At 41.6% G+C, this 18,170-nt stretch overlaps 1 protein-coding gene across 4 annotated transcripts in view; it reads right to left on the reverse strand.

Annotated features, from left to right (window-relative positions):
* The window catches only part of LOC129370697 (glutamate receptor 4-like), a 108,889-nt gene that overhangs the window by 3,139 nt on the left and 87,580 nt on the right, over positions 1-18,170 (reverse strand). Inside the window, exons 12-15 of one of the 4 annotated variants that reach the window (XR_008607084.1) lie at positions 12,269-12,467; positions 10,306-10,553; positions 7,058-7,172; positions 3,147-3,557 (exon numbers count right to left, since the gene is read on the reverse strand). Coding sequence is in view for 3 of the 4 variants with exons in the window: in XM_055046855.1 (XP_054902830.1) it covers positions 3,420-3,557; positions 6,469-6,583; positions 10,306-10,553; positions 12,269-12,467 (700 nt within the window). In the remaining variant the exon portion in view is untranslated. Of the gene's footprint in view, positions 1-3,146; positions 3,558-6,468; positions 6,584-7,057; positions 7,173-10,305; positions 10,554-12,268; positions 12,468-18,170 lie in introns of those variants that run through there. The other 3 variants (XM_055046855.1, XM_055046853.1, XM_055046854.1) reach the window with 3 other exon arrangements.

Consider the following 18,170-nt stretch of genomic DNA (forward strand, 5'->3'; position numbering starts at 1 on the left):
GTGATTTTTTTATATTTAACCAAGAAACTTAAAAACTCCAATCTGCAAAACCGATGAAAGCATGAGACGGACAGCAGCGCCTCCAAAGAGCCAGAGCTTCCTGTGAAGAGGTCTTCATCAGTCCAGGCATTTCTGTTTGGACTTAGGCTGCATCTCATGAAACCGATGACCTTTGACCCACTTAGATATCAAACTCAACAGATGAATCAATGGCGTTTCTGTCCAGATATCAAACAGCATCTTCAGGCACTAAATATACAGAGTTAGTTTCAAAGATGCTAATTCTTTAGCTGGATCCATAAGAATACCAAAGATGTTGCGTATTTGACCGATGGAGAATTTGAATCCTAATGGAGACGTATCGAGATCAGAGTCAGCGGAGATTTACCTTTACCTAACCTGTACATTAATTTGTCAGTCAGAAACTCAAAAAGTCAACCCACATTACCGTCTGGGTGTTTCAACAACAACCCTCTTCGATATACATGTCATTACTGAGTGACTGTTTTCAGCGTCACAAAACTACATTTTCCACACGCTTGGAGATGTCTGTGGATCTTTATGGCTGCAACAGAGTGAGAGAGAGCAAGACTTTCAGCAGATAAAAGCTGAGCAGATGACAGAACAGTGGCTGTTTTATGTATTTGGAGGATTCAACGTCTGTCATGGACCACGCTGGAACTGGTCAACTCAGGAGCTACATGTTCTAGGAAAAGTAGCCGCACTTGGTGTTATAAAATAGATTCTGTTCTACTGGAACCAAAACTTCCAAGCTTTGTTCCATCTCCAGCTGCTGTGGTTCTCTTTCTCTCTGCTCTGAGCCAAACCCTTTGAGCAACCTGTTCCCTTCCTCACCTTCCCTTCTTGGACGCTGCACCAAGAAACACCAAAGGAAACAAACAAAAACCTCCGAAGAAGATGCTGAGCGCAACTTCTGTCTTCACCAATTGCAAACAGAAATGAATGCGTCAGATTTCAGCAGTTGGAGGATTTCTCCATGAGCCATTTACCCAGAATGCCGTGCACTGTAGTCCACTTTTGTTTATTTGGTTAGATTACGTGTTCACATGAACCGATGAGGTGTGAATGTCCACATGAACTGGACTTTATAGGCAAACGAACTTACGTTGAATCAAACATATCAAATGGGGTCCTTGGTTCAGGTCTTTGCTAGATGTTTTGCTTTTTTAGATTTTCTCGGTTTGCTGGCACTTCTTACGTCCAAAACCCAATTCTAGTCACATTACAAGGTTCTGCTGGAAGATTTATCCAAAACAACCCAAGTCCAAAGAAAAACTTTGAAGATGCCCAGACATTCTGGAGTGCTAAAAGTCTGACTCCTTGGAGGGAAAACATGAAAGTGGTTCTGCTCAGTTCTGTAGACATTTATATGCAGCCACTTATCTCTGTATAAACCCATTTCCAACAGAATGACTTCACAGTGATAGGTGCAGGGAAGACAGGGAAGCTGACTGAGCAACGGTGAAGCTAATGAAGAGTTTATGCTGATGGGGGACACAACATTGGACAGATATAGACTGGGGACAGAGATCTGGAAGTCAACAACAGAAAAGGTAAAGTTCTTGGACTCGTCTGGAGGATTCTGTTCCTGACAATGAATTTGATAAATGTTGGGATCTTCTAGGGACAGACTTAAGACAGTGTCTCTTACCTGCGACCTTTAGAAGGACACAGATATTTTCCTATAGGACTTAAAGTTTGAAGACAACATAAAATGAACAAAAGCTCTACAATTTGATTTCCTCACAGCTGTAAATGTGAGACATTGATCCTCATTTATATGGTCTTTCCTCAAGCCTGAGAAAAAAAGCATTACCTCAGGGGTGACACTGGAAAATAAAGAAACCTATGTCCAGCAAGCTAAGAACTTATTGGTACTCCTGCTTGAATCCCTAAACCCATTGGCACCCCAGCAACCCATGTTAAATATGTTTAATTATTTTGAGGTGATCAGAGTGTTTAGGAGCTTCTAACAGCTGATGGACGTTCCCACTTCAGCTAGAGGACTACTAGTAAAATTACAGACAAAGAGATACCAGACCAAGCTAACCTGGAGGCTAACTCTGTAACCAGTTAGCCGATACCGGAGTTACTGGCTCTGGTTCCTTCATGAGCAAAGAAGAAAAATGTTCTCAGGATTCTGGTCACAAACAAACTAATTGGGATTAACATTAGCATGAAGGATCTCACATAGCATATGTTTTGCATAGTCTTACCAAGGTACCAGAATCAGTTCTCATTGTCACATTTACGTGACAAAAATTGCGTCATTTTGTTGATGATGTCTTTAGACCTCGTCACCCTCTACTCCTCTGCCTGGACATGTTAGGGGTAGATCCGCTTTGAGTACACCTCAATTACACGCTTGTGAAAACTGACCTTTGCATGGATGTGTCCAGCGAACGTCCATTTTGAGTACGCCTCAAGAAAAATTAATCTTTGCATGGACATATCTGGCAGATGACAATGTAAACGACGACTACCTTGACTACGCTTCAAGAACATGGTTGTAAAAATTGGCCTTGGTGAGCAGATGTCTGGCGGATGTCTGCTTCAACTAGACCTAAAGTACGCAGTTATAAAATTTGACCTTCCACTTGAGGTGTACTCAAAGCGGACGTCCGGTTCAGACGGACATCCGTTTTTACATTGGCTTGTCCAATGGATGTCTGCTTCGAGTGAAGAACGCCAGCCTATATGGGAGCCTAGCCAATAGCTAGACGAGCTTCTGCAGCATTCAACACTGAATTAAAGGTTGGATGGGGTGCCAATTGTGGAAGGTACTGTAGGTTAAAAAATACTCCTGCACAGTATCTACAGTGGTTTCTGTGCTGAGAATTAGCAATGCCTGTTTTCTTTTGGTGGGAAGACGGTTTCTGTGTGATGAATGAGGTCCAGTCTCTGTAGCCACACAAACTGCGAAGCATTAGAGACGACATAAAGTCTGGGGATGACTCATCACTTCCTGTCACACCCAAGGGAAGTTCAAACGCAGACCAGGACGTCACAGCAGCACAAAGTGAGCAGCTAAGACAGGGAGGTGGGAAGCGCTTTGCCACTGGTCACCACAGTCACTCAGCATGGCGAAGCGAGCACAGGGAGGCGAGCCGACAGGTTTCACTTACAGTCTCTGGCAGGGAGCTAGTGAAGGGAGAGCAAAGGGTTGGGTGATGCTTCTAAGAAAACCACAGCTACATCTTAGCCTCCCCGTCGCTGCCATAACCATTGAAAACCTCACTAAACTCGGCTAAGTTGCGGATGCTGCTGCTGTGCTTGGGGCTCTGGCTAGGCTCGGGACTATGGCGGGGGCTGCCGGAGTGGCAGGGGTAGCAGCGGCGGTGGGAGTGGTGGGAATGGGGGTGTTGGGACGGGGTTGGGGACGGGGACTGGGCCTCCACCTTCATTCTTTTGGCCTCGTTGCGTGACTTGTAGCAGAATTCGATGAGGGCCACCAGCATTGCCAAACCCAGGCCCCCGACGAGGATGTAGAAGACCCCCGCCACGTTGCTCAGGCTGAGGGCCTGGGACGACTTGTCCTGTTTCCAGTGAGGACAGGAAAAACCCAAATCAGGACAAATTGGTACAGAGAGGTCAAAACTTCAATACATATACATCAGACAGAATAAAATTAAGAAAAATCTTTTCATCATTCACTCACAAACACACCAAACTCATCAACCTGCAACCATTTTCACATTGACCTAAACTACATTGACTCAATACTAATGAATCTGTTGAAATTTAAAAAAAAGATTTTCTCACTTACCCCAGTTTACTAGAACTGAGTTTTTACTGTTTTTAGATACAGTGAAGCTTGGTCTGTAAACACTATAAAAAACACACATTCATATTGTTTTCCTGAAATTATAACATTAAGGGGGCAATATGTGTTTTTCAGGGTACAAAGTCCCGTATTGTAGCATAATTAAGTAATTTCCCTTTAATATTTTAAGTAAATAAATGTAACTTAAAAGAAATTTAACTTCCTTATTTAACGCTTTGAAATTGGGCCTCTGACTCTTTAAGAACCTTCTCCTCTAAAGCTCCATCTTCAGGAAGTCATTCCAACATGGCTCCTGTATTAACCCTTCAATGCCTTTTTTTTTAACCAGTGTTGCTGTGAAAAGTAGCTCCTATAAAGAGCTCAGCTGGTGTTTGCTAATTGCTGCGGCCAGTCTGAAGGAGCTGAGTGAGGGAGGAGCTTCGTCCCAGAGGTGGGGCTTGGTCCACCTCGGTGTTTTGCACAGCTGCCATGGAGCTCAAAGGGTTTATCAAACATTCATGAAAGAATCAAGGCAACACTCCAGGTGTGTCTTTGGGGAAAACTTTAAAATGAACGCTCAAAAATTCGATTTTACGCAATTCTGCCTGTTATAATTCAACTGAACTTTTCCTGTTTAGATCAGCAAACATTGATTTTTTACTAAATGTCAGAATATTTAGACACTTTTCAGAAGCTACTATCCATCTCAGAAAGTCTTCAGACTTTGGTCAAGCATTCTCGTTTTCCTTCTTCAGGATTTTCACCATAGATTAATGAGGTTTTGGTCCATTTTTCCCCACACAGAACTGGTGTCACTGGGTCACCTTTTCAGTTCTGAAACCTTCAGTGCTGACCTTTCTGTGAGATCAGAAACTTCTATTCAGATGCTTCAAAACATTGACTTTGTTCCTTGAACAACCGGTTTGTGGGGGGGGGCGATTAGATGGGTTTAGACATTTATACCATTAATTAATTAAATTCAAATTTTAAAAGAGCCATGTTTATTTACTAAGACAATATATTTCTGGTGTTTCACTGTCTGAATAATTTACGTTTGACAAAATAAATAAAACTAAAAAAATCGTTTGCAGTTTAGCTGAGGTTTAACCACTGACTTCCTGTTAGTTTTACTTGTCTTTACACCCTGAGGTAAGTGAGAAAATCTGCTTACATGTTTTATGTGAACTGCTCCATTAATTCCTCCCTTTAAAACAGATCCTGGTTTTCATTTGCGACCTTTGAACCCTGATTTTGTTCAACCAGATGCAGCCGATCTGAGCTCACATCCTTCAGGCACATTCAACACCCGACCTGTTGGCACCAAACGGCTGCCTGTCATGCTTAATCTCGTCTAGCTGATGGTGTGTGTGTGTGTAGCGCACTGTGCTGCATGGGTCTGATTGGAAATGTGGAGTTTGCATGCAGCTTTCCTAGATGAAGCCTCTTCCGTGCTGCAGAGCATCAGCAGAGTGGATCAGTCGAAGGTTCTGGTCATGTCTGAACATGCCTTCTGACCACTTGTGGTGGTAAACAAAGTGTTTCTGCAGCTGTGACACATTCAGACGTGGCCAAATGTTTTTACAGTGACACAAACGTCGTCTGTTTATTTCAAGTTTTTATTGGTTGTTGAAGCAACATGGTGCTGAGAATAGCACGGTTTCAGCACCAAATTAAGACGAGCGCATTTTCACTGGTGGCTAATTACGTGTAGCAGGAGGCAAATCCATTGCTACTGATTTGATTAATTAGCAATCTGCACTGGAAAATGAGAAGGAGGCTACTCATTAGCGATAGCTTTCAATTGGCTAGCTGCTAGCATACCTAGACATTCACAACCCATATTTTCTTCTTCAAAGGAAATGTATGGAGACCAATGGAAACCTTTTAGCATCGTTAATTACCTCTTGTTTAAAACCCAAAATGGTCAGACTCTTCAAACATGGACAAAATTTGAGATGAATCTATTCTAAAATGTTTGAAGCCTTTGAAAGCTCTTTAATTGAACTTTCATGGATATCACCATCTAAGATGTTAGAAAAAACATTGTGGCAGAAGCACTTTACATTGGTCAATATTGATAATTATTGCTGAGAAGGAAAGGTCAAGATTTGTGACCTTTCCTGTTTAATCCAGCCTTCCCTCTATGCTGTTTTTTATTTTTAAGTATTTATAAATCACAGTACTGATGCACAAGTTACTCAGCAGGTTGTTGCTAGGTAGCCAAAGAGTGACTAAGTTGATGTCACCAACCTAGCTTAGCTAGCGGTGAGAGGCTGAGTGGCTATAGTCTTTCTTCTTCCTACATTCACATTTGCTGCCATCTAGTGGTTGGGGTTATATTTATGCCTAATTTTCTAATTTATAACTTTATATCCAACATGTACATTAAGGAAACAAACCATCTCTACTTAAAACCGCATTTCTTCATATAATTCAGGCATACCGTGTGGAACAGAACGAAGCTAACATGGGTTAGCTTGCATGTGGTAAGAAGCAGTTTGTGTCACTGCAGAAGCAGAGGCCCCAGCTGCTGTGCGTGGTGCTCATGCCTCGTGTTGGTCATGCTGTGTCCGCCATCTTAAGCTTCTACCTGCATGTCTGTCATTGGCTGCACTGCCAACAGGACAAAAAGAGTGCAAAGACACACAGAGAGGAGGGGGGGCACCCAGGCTGGTGGGACTGACCTTACTTCCAGAGTCCTTGGGTCCACACTCCCCTTTATCGTACCACCATTTGTTTTTCAGTTTGTCTAAGACTCCTGCTTCACTCAGTTTCAATACGGCAAGGTTTACGGGCGTTCTTCAAATCACGGGGGTCAGGGAAGGGCGGGGTGGGGAAATAACATAAATAACATCATAGGACATGTTATTTTATGTTATTCAGTCAGAAGAAGCCCAACAAGAGCAGCTCAGTACTCTTCACAAAGTGACGGAGCCAGTGAGGGCCCCACGGACGCTACATGTCTCTTTGCTCTACGGTCACGTGACCCCAGGTGGGTTTGGGTAAGGGGGCGGAGCTAACAGACATATACAGGTGGGGCCCCGGCTGCGTCGCTTTCCTGGAACGGGCGCATTCTGCCGGGACCTTTCTGAGCTCAACGGCCCGCGCTGCTGGACCAGAACCACCGGCTCCGCTCTGCGTCCAGAGCAGCGAGTGTTTCTCCTTCAACAGAGCTCCTCTTCCTCCTCACGGGGTCGACCCGGCAGATGCTCCCGTTCCCAACAAACATTTCTCTCCTACCCACATCAACGTCAGAGCGACATCGCCGCTAACCTTCTCGCCTCCGCCTCCGCTGCCACACTCTCCTTTGTCGTACCACCACTTGTTTTTCAATTTGTCCAACAGGCCCTGCTCATTGAGCTTTAACACGGCCAGGTTAACGGCACTTCTTGAAAACGATAAAGCATATTTGGTGAGAGGGTGAGTATGCTGTCCAATTTGGGAGGGGAGGAAGAAAGGGGGGAGAGGGAGGAGAAGTCAAAGACAAGGTTGGAAAAAAGTTAATCCCAGTTAAAAGACCTGAAGCTCCCTGAGCCAAACCTCTGCTGACAGAGCAGCAGCTTAAAGCTGGAAACAAACAGTAGGATCTTTTTAGTTCCCTTTAGCCACTGGGATTTCAGCATGACAGCCATTTTTCAAGATGGCTGCCGTTTTTGAACTTTTCGAACCAAATGTTGGCCACAAGATGATTCCCATTTTCATTACGTGGATGAAGTTTGTCATTTGTTTTTAACTTTTGTCATCCTATTTATACAACTTTTACAATATGCAGTAAAATCAGAAAGTGAGGGCGTTGCTGTTCGCGAGATTCAAACCGGTCGTCATCAGGAAGGAAGTGAAGATATGAGATACAGACTGAGAGACAGTCATCCTAATGGTTAGTATTAGCATTTTTTTCATGGATTTCATTTGTACTGCTCAAGATTTTAGAATAAATTGGAACAAAAATGATTCTTTGCTTTAACAATAGAATGAATGACAAATATTTTATTTCTGCACATTTTTCCTGGATTTTGTAAATCAATGCATTTATTTAAATAAATATACATGCATTTATTTAATTAAAGTATTTTAATTTTTTTAACTATTACATGTTGAATTACGTGTCTTCAGACACTCGTTTTAATCAGTAAAGCGATAATTTAACAGGTTTTCTAAAGCTTTTTAATCCTAGTTTTTCAATTTAAAACGGTACATACTTAATGGCTTTAAACTTACACCTTTATAACACAGTTAAAACTGTTGAATCAAACAAGTGAACATTGCTGCCACCTATGGGAGAGGATGCAAAGCTGCACCAACATTCACATTTCTGAGCTGAAATTTGAACGTTTGCTTTTTGGTTTTGTGAATCCAAACTGGTTTTGTTTATGCAGCTGAATCTACAATATAAATACAATTTAATCAATTACAGAAAGTTGTGATTATAGATCTCTGATTAGCTAGAGATTCAAAGGTCAGAGTGTGTTTTAAAGAGCTGATAAAGTTTTTACTCTGCTGCTATGACCTAACAAATAAAATACACTGACCTCCATTGCCAGGACAACTGCATAAATCAAATCAAGTACATCTCTAACTGTTTCCCTACTTCATTTCCTGAACCACAAACACATATACTTTTACACGAATCTGGTGGCTTCTGAAGGCAGATGATTTTATTTAGGGGTGTCGGTTATAATGAGCTTTAAATGTTCATTAGAATTTAAAGTTTATTCATCTTGGATCTCATCATTACCATTATTTTGATTGAAGAAGGTACAATATTATCATTTACAGCAATAAGTTCTGGAATACTTTTAATCATCCAGTGAGATTTATTAAGCTGACAGGCCTTGTTTGGATCGGTTCAATGAAATTATGAAGCATTTCTGAGCCAAATATCGGTGAAATTTTCTGTAAATCTAAAACAGGCTTCATGGTTTTTTCCTCTGCCAGCGGCTGTGCAAACCGTCAGGGTTCATCATTTAGTTGTGGCTCCTTGTTTGTCTAATTCAGTTTTTATTACGTTTATTTGCTAGTTATTATTAGTTAAACGTTTAGTTTGTATTAGTTACAGAAGTAGTTGTTTTTTCCTAACTTGGTAAAAGATCAACGTATTGTGATTATGTTTACACTACATTTACATTACGAATACTCAAATGGATTCAATTTGCAGACTAGCTTAGCATAGCCTGACCGCCAGGAGGAAAACGGAGAGCCATAATTCATCGACGGCTGATGTAAACTGCTTGTTTCATGTCAGTTTAAAAGGCTGATAAATAGGAATAAACATGAAAAATAACATATCAATTTCAGTATGTTGAAGTAATATTTTTCCCCATTAACATTTTTATTTTTATTGCTTAGCAAAATGTTTTCTTCAGTTCAGTTTTTGTAAATTTTTAACAAAAACATAATTTCATAATCTTGGGATTGTCTCCAGTGTCCAGAGGTTTGTCTCATCGTGGGTTCAGATCTTTTTCATTTCTTTACATCATTAACAAAATGAAACATTGGTTATGGCAGCAAATTGCAGACAGAAAGCAGCATGATGCTGAGTCAGAGGAGCGGTGTGAGCGTCCAGCCTGCTGCTGCTGATGGTTTCCCAGCGGGCAGAGCAGGAAGTGACAGGGTGATCCCGCCCCTTCCACAGGAAGCAGCCTGGAGGACCACCAGCACCTGTCACTGACTGCGTCTAGTCAAAGCAGGAACTCCAACCACAGCAGAACTGCACAGCCTCACAGATCCTTCACTACAGTTTACTGCAGTTTACTATAGTTTACTACAGTTTACTACACCTTAGTGTGGTTTACTGCAGTTTAATACAGCTTACTGTAGTTTACTACTACTACAGTACTGTAGTTTACTACAGGTACTACAGCTTACTACAGTTTACTATAGTTTACTCCAGCATACTGCAGTTTACTACACCTTAGCGTGGTTTGCTGTAGTTTAATGCAGCTTACTGTAGTTTACTACAACACAATTTACTGCAGCCTGGAGCTCAGAAAGAAACTAAAGAGAAATACAAGACTGCGGGATGGATGGATGATTTAATGGATTGATGATTTGTTGATTGGATGAAAGGTTGGATGGATGACTAGTTGGATGGATGGACAGACATGGATGGATGATTTAACAGATGGAAAAGTGGTTAATTGGATGAAAAAATCCAATGAAGAGTGTCTGGACCTCCAGGTATCTTGACAGGCAAGGTGTTCTCTAGCCATGAAGAAGGTAATGTGGGGTGGTTTAACACTTTTGCACAGGTCCATATCCTGGATAAAAGGACTCTGATGGAGACAGAGCTGGACCTTCACACGGCTCCTCAGAAGAAACACAAATCCTTTAGCTTCATGCAGCTCAACCACAGAGACTTACCTGAACTGCACACCTAGAAGAGACACAATAAGAGACAAATCCCGCCCACTTCTTGCATCATCACGCATGCAGCAACCCCCCCACCACAGAAAGGCAGCACGCCAGGGAAGGTGGAATACCATAACAACACGTCGGCCATATTGTTACACTATTCCACCCACCTTAACTGTGAACCCTTGGGCGTGGCGACGCCGTAACCCTTGGAGTCCAGGTTCCCGCCCACTTTCATGGTGTCGCAGGGCTTCCTCTGCTCCGTGTACTCGTTCATGGTGGACTCCAGCAGGAAGGCGTACTTTCCCTTCGACTTGCGGACCCGCGCCACACCCTCTGCCGTGGTCTTGGTGAACACCGTGGGCTCGGCCGACTTCATGTAGCCCCACATCTTCTCATAGACGGCGATCTTGGAGCGCTGCAGGGAGTCAGCAGAGTTCAGGAGAAACACAACTCCAGAAGTATTCACCCCCAGTGACACACACACACACACACACACACACACACACACACACACACACACACACACACACACACACACCTCCAGAAGTATTCTGTGTATGTGTTGGTTCCAACACATACACACACACACTTCTCCAGACCAACACAAAGCAGAAATATTCACTGCCATTATTGATTTGATAAAATAAAAAAATCCATCGTCTTTTGGCCTCCATCTTGTAATTACGTGAATGTTCAGACGTTGGCATGGAGACGGTACTGGAACGTATGCACACGCAAACCAAAATGAAAAAGCGATTCAGCCGGTCCAAACATCTGGACTCATTTTGGTTTCATCGATTCGTGGGCAGACTGAGCAGAACCATGAGCTTCAAGACCAACTCAAAGAAAATATGTGGACACTGACCAATGTGCGAGAGAAAAACACGTGAACAAAATGGCTGCTGTCTGGATCGACCCGAATGATACTGAGAATGGAAACATGTTAGAAGATGTAGATGAGCTACCTCTGATATACTACAATGTAGCTCACTAGTTAGTGAACAGGAAGAGTTTATACATCAAACACAATCAATGTTTAAACAAATTTGTAAAGGACGTATCAACTCTTCAGGTGGATAACGAGGTTCTGGTGACTGGCAGAGTGAGAACTTGTAGTAACAAACATAAAGGCTACATGGCCGTCTTAGCTAGCTGATGACATCTATATTAGCTGACCTAATTTTGCTAGTTCATCAGAAGGTACTACAGTGAATATCACTGCTATTTTATTATTACACTGAGGAGGGTAGAGCTCTTAAAAGTAAAATTAGTAACCGAGTATTGATTATAATGTTTATACGTTGAAAAGAAACAAGATGTTGATCTAAGCTTGTAGCTTGTTTTATTGTCATAGCAACTCCATAGCAACTGCCTGTCAAGATGACTGTCAACTACAAAGTTCATGAAACTGACATTACATGAAAACTACATTCTCTGCAAAATTCAGATTTTGCTTACAGCTCAGTTTGGTTTTCTCCCATTCACTTGGATTCCTCCAGTAGATTTTTGAGCAGGCCAATCAGCAATTAGAAGGAAAAGTCATAAACTATGACGTTGATTTTCTGCGATGTTTTAGAACTGAAGTCCACCTGCAATTTTAGCAATAGTAGTGGAGGAAGTGAACGTCCCTGTTTCCCACGCTTCCAAGTATTGGATTAGCATTAACAGCTGCCTTGTTTGGCACGGCTCTTCTGTGTTATTATTAATTTCTTTAAGTTTGAAACGCTAGCAGAAATGCTCTGCTTGCTGATGCCTCTCTTCTACTATGTAGTCTTTTGTATCTGCGGGCAACATGATTATCCGACATGGTGAGGAACTGTACATTTAAACGATTCTTCTCTGACTACAAAGGCTGTCAGATGGCTAAAACAACAATAATAAATGGAAATTAAAACATTTCCATCCACTGAAGAGGCTTTCTGCAGAGAGGTGGCGCTCTCTCTGTGCCTACCTGCCTGCCACACTTTTCAGATACTGTATCATTTCTTGCTGTTTGTGTTGGTCTGCCTCCCTTCTGGGTCACAAAGAGACAATGACTTCAAAGGCAAAAAAACAGAAAATCAGTTGGCAGAAGAAAGTCCTGATGTGTCCTCCTACCTTCCCTGGGGTTGACCTTTGACCTTTACTCACCCTGAAGAACTCCTTGGTGGATCCGGAGTCCAGCGTGCCGTAGGCGATGTCGGTCTGCTTGGCCAGATCCTCGGCGCTCTCGATGGGCGAAACCATGCGCTCCACGGTGAGGAAGGCCGCCAGGTTGGCCGTGTAGGACGAGATGATGATGAGGGTGAAGAACCACCAGACTCCACCCACGATCCGGCCAGACAGCGACCTGCAGGGTCACCGCAGAGGAAAACCAGAGGGCGAGACAGGAGAGAGACGAATAAGTCAGAACGGAGCGAGAATGAAAAATACGAAGATAAAAAAAAAAAACAATAAAATCTCAATAATATAATATTTACATTGAAGGATAATAAACAGATCAATTTTCAATCAAGCTCTGTGTTCAGCCCTCATCAGCGCATCAAACCCTCAATGTTCCCACTGATGGAGGCAATGCTGTTTCTGGCCAGAGGAAGAGCGCTGCAGCTCCTCTTCCTCAGAGCAGCGAGTGAGGAGAACGTCAAAACAGAAACCCAGCATGGAGGAGAACAAACAGCAGGGGGCGTTCACAGCACGCAGTTCAGGAAAACATCCCCCATTAAAGATCTGCTGCGGCTGCTGCATGTTGGGAACTTGAGCCTTGAAATGGACTTATTGATGTTTCAGCTCCAGACCTGAATACCGATGAGTCTCTGCTTCGTCTGTTTGCGGGGATTCCAGTCAGTTTTAGCAGGGAAATGTCAACAGAGAGGGAGGCGGTGCTGACAGGGTGCATTGTGGGAAAATCAGATTGAAATCATTAGAATGTGAATGCAGCCAGAGAGAGAGAGGCAATATTTAAAATCTGAGCTCAATGAACTGAATTAGACTTTAAAGCTGCAGAATGTAACTTTTATTAAAATATTTGCTAAAACAACCAATCAGAACCAGGAGGCGGGTCTTATCGCTGTCAATCAACATTGCTGCAGCGCTAAATGTGCGAATGGAGAAACAACTGACAGTTACAGAAAAACAGCTTGTCCGACTTCATCAGTGGCTATGGTAACTCACTGCAGGCTGTGCTAGCTGCAGCGTAGCAAAGAGCCCGGAGATGGAAGTGAGCAGTCAACTTGGAGTGTGATTGACAGCGCTAAGCCCCACCTCCTGGCACTGATTGGTTGTGTCCAGTTGGAACAGGGAGGAGGCAGAGATCAGTTTTTCACAGATCTGTCATAAACTGTCACAACATGGTAAATATGTAAAAAAAGAATGTTTTTATAAAGTTACACTGCAGTTTTAACTCTTTAGATGAAGCTCATTCACTGACATCATTCCTCTCCACTGTCGCTCCCCAGGATGTGGTTTTACTCTGCTGCAATCTGGATTGAACTAGGATGATTTCTCTGAATTTGACCTGAAGCTTCATTGTTTGACGAATTGGTGACATAAACAGAATCTGAACTGAATTAATTAGAAAGAGGAGAGTCGTCATGTTTTCTGTCTCTGCTGCTTTACTCAAACTGAACCAGAGGAGCAGAGTGTTTCCCATGATGCACTGCTGCATGTTGGCTGGCTGGTAGCTCTGACTGTGATCCGCAGTGACGCGCCACTGCGTCCCGATGCGCCTGAACTACACAGTCAGCGCAGGAAACCTCAGCGAGTTATTTCCAAGCTGCATCACTGCTTTGTTTCTTCATTTAACTGAAACTTTGTTCATTCCAAAAATTAATCTTCAAAAAATAGTGAAGAAATATTTTATCTTGAAATCAGATAAAAGATATACCTTAAAAATGAGTCTTTAGCCATCCCTCATTTTTTTAAATTTTACTTTCAAGCAGCCAAACTCTCTTTAGTCCTTTCAGACTGGTTTTATTTTTTTGTGACTTTCGGAGCTTCAACTCTTATTTTTGAGTCCACTAAGAGATTATTGTCTTTTCCAGCAGCCATTGTACAGCACATACAGTGGTAAAACCAGCTCACCAAACGTGCTGGAGCTCAGCTTGAGTTGCTAGGTAACGAGCAGAGTTCCACTGGGGTTGCTAGGTAACGGGCAGTGCCTGCTGATTTGTGACGTTACATTTAGGAAGATTTTGAAACGGCTCATTTTCCAGATACCAAAAACATATACTTGTTGACTTTTTAAAAGCGTGGACTGTTATTGGAAGCATAAAAATTTACAAATTGTGCACATTAGATCTGCTTTAAAGTATTTAAAAGGAGCAGAAAAAGTTGACATAATACTTTCAGTTTTTTGTAATAAAAGGTTTTCAGACATTTTACAAGCAGGTTCCCAGATATAGTTTCAGTGCAGAATGAAAGTCAGTTTTCAGGAAGCAGAAGAACGCTCCGTCTCTCTCTGATGCGGAGCTGAAACCTGAATGTCAGGATGTATGAAGCGAGTTTTCCCTGAGCGCCGGAAACAAGAAAACCCAGACAGAAGAGTATTAGATGAAATAAAGTGGAAACTAAACAGAAATTGGCTCCAGAGTTGCTGCACCGCAGCCCGCTGAGCCTCAGGGAGAACACAAAACTCAATATTGACAAAAAAAAGAGACACTTTCAGCAATTAGTCGGTGGTTTTCCACCATTAGTGGAAGTTAACTCGTTTGTATTCATTAAATAGGAGAGAAGTGCCGCTTTATACTCGGTTCCTCCACATTTTAAACGGCTAAATTCCAGATTTCACAGATATTTCTACTGCAGAGCTAAATGTTGACTTTGGTGAAAATATGACTTTGAAAAATTTGTTCCAGAGCTAAATAGGACAAAATATTGTTGTTAATTATTTTTACTTTACAAATGGCCCTGGTGCTAAATTGTGGCTGTTGGTGATTAACAATAAACCCAAATCAAATAAGAACCGTAATCAATAAACCTCAGAGTAGTTGTGATTGTCTACTGCCGCCACCTGCTGGTCAGGAGAACAATGACGTGACGCTCTGCTGGAACTCCTAAGACAGAAAATTTTTAAATCAATTACAAACTGAGCTCAATGCACTGATTGATAACTAGGATCAATTCAAATAAGTGGGATTGGATTGACTTTTTTAACAAATGTCATAGGATAAAGTGTTGAACTAAACTGGATTTAAATATTTGTGAAAATTCTTCTTTTAGTGGATTTATTACCTTCAAATAAATCAAAAATGAACAATAACAGAGAAACATTTACAATTGTTTTCAAACTGTAAATCAAGGACTTATAGTTTTAAATATGCAAATTCAGGACTACCAGAAAAAAAACCCTGCTAGTTCTGATGTTGGTAATGGAGTCAAACTGTGGAACATTTTAAAAATAAAAAATAAAACTGTTCAAATGATTGTATAACGACATAACTACTGCAGGATATAATAAGTAACAATATTATTCCATTATGGTTGGTGTTTCTGTTATTGGTGCTTGTTTTGTCTTTGATAAAATTTTTAAAAATAAGGATTGTTCCTCTACTGTAGATACAATTAAGTAAAAGCTATATTCATATGTTAACTAGTTGTAATATGCATGGATTGTACATGTCATAAATGTAAAAGTATGTAAAAATATCAGGAGCAGGAGTATTGATAAAGACTCCCTTAATATGTAAAACGTTTTGACATTTTTTGTACACATTAAAATAATATTTTAAGAAAAATGCAGTTTGGGAATCTGACATGGCAAGCTAGCTAGCTAGCTGACACGCTATTAGCTAGCTAATAGCGTGTCAGCTCCTGCATTAGCGCTAACCTGGTTTCCACTGAGCGTACTCATTCTTATCAAGGTATATTTGTGGTTTTGAATAACATAATAGGAAGTTTTAAGCATTTTAATGGGATTCTGACGTATTTTCTGGCAGCCTGGTGACTGAAGAGCCACAAACTGCTTTCTGAGAGCAAACATCCCAGCTTCAAAGATTATATGGCAAATAAAATGTCGTCTTCTTTCCATCTGCAGCCGAAAACACAAATCATATGAAAATAAGGAACTCCAGAGATAATCGGGATGAAAGCAAAACAAATCTCACCTCAGGATCATTAATGCGCCATAATCTGCTTTATTATCAGTGACTGGTTAGCACAACAACCTAGAGGGTATTTTATTTGGCTTTGCCATTTGATTGGTTATTAATACAGTCCGACTGGGGCGTGACTCCTGATTGGTGGAGAGAAGGGAAGGGTGGAGAGAGAAGGAGAGGAGTGAGGAGAAGAAAAATGGTGAATAGCGGAGGGTGAGGCGAACCGATCAGAAAGGAAGAAGAAAACAGATTTGAGCGAGAGAGAACGGGAGAAAAAAAACCACACTGGAGAAGACGAAGTTCGGAAGAAGTTTGAGGGACTTAGGTCGCCGCGAGAGGGACTGAACAAGAGGAGATAGACGGGAGTAGTCCGGACGAGTTCGGCTAAGCTAAAGGAGCTAGCCACTTCAAACTAAAGGAGCTAGCCGCTTTGGACAAGAGACTTCAATGCACTGAACACAGTCCAGTGGATTTGCAGCGCTCTCAATGTTTTTGTGAAGTGCAACGCTCTCAATGTTTTGGTTTTTTCTTCGGGACTTCAACTCTTTGTTTTTGTAACAGGCCTGCAACGTTTTTTCACACTCTCCTGGAGGTCGTGAGTAACCCAACTGCCAGGGTTACATTTGTTTAAGACTGTTGTTGTGTTCTGGTTCATTGGAATCAAAGGTGGACATTAATGTCTTCATGTTTTTTGCCTTATGTTTATATTTTGTAAATATTATTGAATGGTCGTTCAACTTTGAAGTTACAGGGGTGACTAACTAATAGGTTTTCTGTCACTTTAGTTTAATAAAGTTAGGCTGAACCATTTCGCCTAAAATTCTAAACTTTCTCTGGGTCATATTTGTCATAAATTAGGTAATCGGTGCCGCCCAACAATTGGGGTACGGGAGGTACATGGAACCCAGCACCCTCCATTTTAGTTTCTTTACATAGAATGGAAGAAGGTGCTACACCTGTTTTATCAAATACAACAACTTTGGGCTTCTTCACGGTCCAGATTATTAAATTATGATTACAATTATCATCTAATTCCATTTACAGTACAGATTTAACTCTAATCTTAATTTAACTGGAACCTGAAAAAGTCTAAACGTGTTAAATCACGTTTTTCATGTTTGGTATGAAAACTAGTGATGGTGAGATGAAGCCTCATGAGGCATTGAACCACTTGATCCAAATGGTTCGAGAAAGGGTTCATTTCTTGAAGCTTCATGTGCTCACACGAACCCCTACTGGCCAGGTGTATAATCACAGCCAGCTGTATCTCAACACGTGTGATGCATTGAATATTTGTCTATTATTGGCTCTTGGAATGACGTCACAAAAGGTGTAGGACGAAATCATTTGTCTACATAAATTATGTACATACATATGTGTACAATAAATATTGTTTGAATGTATTCTCTGTGTAATTTTTCTCCAAATAGTCGTGTCATGTGATATGGCATGTTGTGTAATAATGTTTATCTGTGGCTCTAGAAAAATGGCTTAATCAGGCAGAGGACAGTGAAAGTGCTTGTGGAACTAGGGAGGGGGCAGTGAATAGGCTAATGCTTGTGTAACTTGGATGATTTCATGCATTTTTATTAAGAAACAACAATTTCTCCACAGTTTTTGGTTTCAAACGATTCCTCTTTTTTGACACTACTTCTCCAGCCTTTGAAAAGACACGCTCCTAAATCTCCGATCTCTCTCTTTCTCCTAAACTCTCCAAACACCAAACTAACTGTCTCAAACTAAATAACCACTATCCAAACTCTGCTATCCAAACTATCAAACCTCTATCCACTCTCTCAACTGACCCCTGGAAAATGGAGGGAAAATGCCAATTAATTTCACAAGTTTAACAATAAAACTGAACGTTGTTGGAGTTTATAAACTGTTTTGGGGACGATTTGCAGTGACCAACTGACCTGACCTGCATGTTTTAGAGGGTGTGGGGGGAACCGGAGCGCCCG

The sequence above is a fragment of the Poeciliopsis prolifica genome, unplaced genomic scaffold (genome assembly GCF_027474105.1).
Source record: "Poeciliopsis prolifica strain line A6 unplaced genomic scaffold, Auburn_PproV2 SCAFFOLD024, whole genome shotgun sequence".
In the NCBI taxonomy this organism is placed as follows: Eukaryota; Metazoa; Chordata; class Actinopteri; order Cyprinodontiformes; family Poeciliidae; genus Poeciliopsis; species Poeciliopsis prolifica.